Genomic DNA, 4,203 nt, shown 5'->3' on the forward strand with positions numbered 1-4,203 from the left:
CGAGTTGTTCGCTCGTTGTTTGCACACGCTAAGCCGCCGCCTACTGGGAGTGAATCTTAGCATAGTAAAATTGCGAACGAAAGATTCGCAATATTGCGAAAAGACTTCTCTGTGCAGTTTCTGAGTAGCTCGAGACTTACTCTGCCAGTGCGATCAGTTCAGTGCTTGTCGTTCCTGGTTTGACGTCACAAACACACCCAGCGTTCGCCCAGACACTCCTCCGTTTTTCCAGCAACTCCCGCGTTTTTCCCAGAAATGGTAGCGTTTTTTCACACACTCCCATAAAACGGCCAGTTTCCGCCCAGAAACACCCACTTCCTGTCAATCACACTACGAACACCAGAACGAAGAAAAAACCTTGTAATGCCGTGAGTAAAATACCTAACTGCATAGCAAATTTACTTGGCGCAGTCGCACTGCGGACATTGCGCATGCGCATTAGCGACTAATCGCTCCGTTGCGAGAAAAAAATAACGAGCGAACAACTCGGAATGACCCCCAATGTCCTGTAAACCTTTGTGTTACTATATCCGTTAACTGCTTCGCATACAATCTACAGATAAGGCGGCTTTATTTATGCACAATGATCTTATACTGTACTACCGACTGATTTCCAGGCCAGTCTAGGAATTGTAACCCTTGAAACGCCAGTTTGTGCTTCACAAATTGTGATTCCTCAGAGTGAGCGATTGTCTGGAGATACAGCAGCACAGCAATAAATGTCAAAATCAATTGTGAAATGGGTTTTTATTTATTATACAAAGTTCGTTTTCTGTAACAGTTTTCACAGTTATACCTTTTTCTTCCCATTACATGAAAAAGAATTACCAGCTCACACATTATATGGAGAATTCCAGCAGCTGCTTCTTCATGAAACTCTTCTTGTTACTAAAGCATCCTGTGAAATCTTACTGCAGTTTAAAAATAAAACACAAGATGTGATATAGTTCACGGATTTCCAAGTGTAAATGCAGTTTGGAAACAGAGAAGACATTTAAGCTGCTGAAGTCTGATAAATTATCACATATGACCTATTTTACCCTGTTTTCCTATGTAACTTAATATGAATTGTTGATCAACAAATAAAATCATCAGTGTTTCTGTATGAAAATGATTGTTTCGTTTCAGTGTATTTATAGGGTACCAGACGACTTTGTATCATTGAAACTTTGTAGGCAGAGATGATAATATAGTATGCCTAACAATTCTCTAGTGATTTAGTAGGCTGTATGTTACTGAATATTGTTACAGCCTGCAAACCTCAATGTGTATGGGCAAAAGGTAATGTTTGCCCCGTTACCATACCAGGTAGGACACAGATCCATCGAGCATATGTATTATCTATATTACTGCCCAATGCAAGGGATTCCACTTCTGCCTCAAAATAAGATATCCATGTCGTGTATTTACAAACTCTAGCTACAGTGTATGCATAAATGCTTAATTAAATGCTAATCCTTTCCTACATTCAAAAGTGTATATGTAAAAGCTCCTGTGCCTTGACAGGGGTTGAAAGAGAAAACTTAAACTCTAATATTATGTGTAGTTTATCAGTGTCTGAAGGGGGCATAAAGGGCCCACGGGGGATGCAGTGGTAGGGGGCTAATGCTTAGGGGTGTGGCCAGTCTCCACAGAGGCTTAGGTAACCATTAGAGAGTGCATGATCTGGGCCTCTTGATAAATATATATAGTAAAAACTGCTAGGATATGCATGATAATGTGCCAGATTAAGAGCAGCAATGCACTGTAGAAAAAATACCATAGTCCTGTGCAGTACTATATAACTCAAGTGCAGTGTGGAACCTGATCCCTAGAAGAGAAGGCAGGCCCCCCCCAGGCAGAGGGGCCCACCTTGGGTTTCCTCTGTACCCTGTTGGCCAGCCAACCCTAAATTTACAATGCTAAAATTGAGTTAATATTTGGTATACTATTACCCCTTTTCCACCTCTAAATCACGGGTCGCAGCCGGGAGCCTGACACGGGTGCTACCCTGCTGCGGCCCGTGCTCAGCCCCTTTCCCACTGCACTCACCAACCCGGCATATTGCCGGGTTGGTGATGCTGCTGGCGATGCGGAAGGGGCGGCGCTGGGAGATCACATGATCTCCCAGCGCCGCCCCTCTATAGATTGTGAACTGGAGCCGTGTCGCATCGACTCGGCTTCCGTTTACACTGCACAGCTTACCGGGTTGAACTCGTGTTCAACCCGGTAAGCTACCCGTAAAGGATTCCCGGATCACTTGATCCGGGTTGACCCTTTTCCACTAGCAAAAACCACGGGTAAATGCGCGCCCCCGTGCATTTACCCGTGTTTTTTGAGCTAGTGGAAAAGGGGTATAACATTGTTCCTCTGATTAGTCAGAGTGGTATTCATGAACCCACCTCCTGCTAAAAAAACATTCATGTACCAAATGTTGCCCTGGGTTGGCGACAAAAGTTTATAATAAGTCATACAAGTACCAGTTTATAATAAGTAAAAGGTAAAAAAAAAAAGTAATACAAGTAAAAGTTTATAATAAGTAATGCAAGTACACTCTTCAGTATTTGTTAAATAACTGTTTAGCTTGGGACAGATATGTGTATTCTAGAGTTTTACAATCATATGACTGTATTAGCCTACAAAATGTTATAATTACACCTATAAACAAAATATACACATTTCTTGGTATGTAATATTTTTCATAAAGAAAATGAATAGTTAATTTCTTCTGATAAAATAAAACTGACCGAGAAGGGGGCAGTTTTTACACACAGTACACAACACTACTGTATTTGCTTTAATATGTTATGTAAATATGTAAATGCTATTTGCTACTTGTTCTTCTCTGTTCCATACCATTAGGCAAGTATCCTGCAATAATAGGCACTGGCCAGATGAGGGCAGCAACACTCCAGACAATGATAACCAGAGTCATGAAACAAGCCACCAAAGTGGATTCAATGGGCTTCCGATTCATTCGCCAGCCCTGTTCCCCTCTCAGCTCCTCTAGGCTGAAATCCAAGCAGCAGAAATTTAATGATTCTCCTTGTAATGGGTTATGAGGGTCTGTTGAGGAGGAGGAGGAAATAAAAGAAAAAGTTGAAGATGCAGCAGAAGATGTATGTTGGTGCCTGAGGTGACCACTCCTTCTGGTCCTTGACCATCCACACCCTATACAGAGGCGAAATTCCTGCTGGGCCCCAGAAACACCCAGATGCTCAATGACAACTGGAGACACAACACGGTTGTAGGCAGCTGAGAAAAAGGCTCTGCCATGGTTATTTGTAGAAAAGAGCAACAGGTCACACTGGAAGCCCAGCTGACGACCCCAGCGAACTAGCAGAGAGGTGAGCATCAGCCTCTGCACACTGATATTGCAGTGAGTCGACCCTTGCTGCTGAGGTTGGGAGGCATGGAACTCTTGATGTGGGTGAGGAGACAGAATCAAAGTGTCTCTGCTGTTATCCCTTGTGTTGCTAGATGACAAAGGAGGGGAGGAAGACGGCAGACTCTTGGTGTGCCCTGCCTGGCTTTCTGTCAGTCCATCTACACTCTCCTCAGCAGAGTTCCTTTTGACAGTTTGTAAATCAAACTCCAGGTTGGCCAAAGATTTAGTGGAAGTGTTAATAGGAAACAAAAAGACATCCTCTTCCGTGTGACCCTGTTGACTCCATCCTTGTGTTGGAGGCTGGATACAGATAGCCAGTAAAGCCACAATCCCCCGAAGCAGGCTGCATGAAGGGCAGGGGCGCAGCACCCTCATTGCATAAAGTGTTATACAGGAGGCTGCATGGTTAGCTGAAGAGAGACAGTGCTTCAACAAAGACTGAAACTCACACAGGCGTGGAAAAGGATGCTAGTAACTGGAATCGCTCCACACTGCCTCCAAGTCTCCCTCCCTCTGCTGTCCCCTCCTCCTTCTTCTCTTCGCTTTTCATTTAGATGATTAGAGAACTGCAAGATGATCTTTATTCCCTATATTTTTATAACCCTAACATCTGGGTGAACAGTGGGAACATTTTAGCATTACATTTGTTGAAGGGAAAGCAGCGTGCATTAGCTTACCTTTGTTAGTGTTCTCAAAGCACAATAATAAAGGCTGTGATATAGTATTCAAGCTGAGATATTTAGGTATTAGATTAATGGGATATATGATATTCATGCTACATTTCCACCATAAAGTTACTGTCTTTTGTACTCCAATTGACTTATTAGGTTAAACTA

General features: G+C 43.0%; 1 protein-coding gene across 1 annotated transcript; it reads right to left on the reverse strand.

Moving 5' to 3' along the window:
- Nucleotides 1–730: 730 nt before the first annotated feature.
- TMEM158 (transmembrane protein 158) lies at nt 731–3,865 on the reverse strand. Its single transcript, XM_063922421.1, has one exon. The coding sequence runs from the start codon at nt 3,740–3,742 to the stop codon at nt 2,804–2,806; it is 939 nt and encodes a 312-aa protein (XP_063778491.1). The 5' UTR covers nt 3,743–3,865; the 3' UTR covers nt 731–2,803.
- Nucleotides 3,866–4,203: the final 338 nt, after the last annotated feature.

This window comes from Pseudophryne corroboree, chromosome 5, assembly GCF_028390025.1.
Source record: "Pseudophryne corroboree isolate aPseCor3 chromosome 5, aPseCor3.hap2, whole genome shotgun sequence".
Taxonomy (NCBI): domain Eukaryota; kingdom Metazoa; phylum Chordata; class Amphibia; order Anura; family Myobatrachidae; genus Pseudophryne; species Pseudophryne corroboree.

Excerpts from the sequence above, each read along its gene's own strand:
- TMEM158 (XM_063922421.1), bottom strand. The coding sequence starts at position 3,742 with ATGAGGGTGCTGCGCCCCTGCCCTTCATGCAGCCTGCTTCGGGGGATT.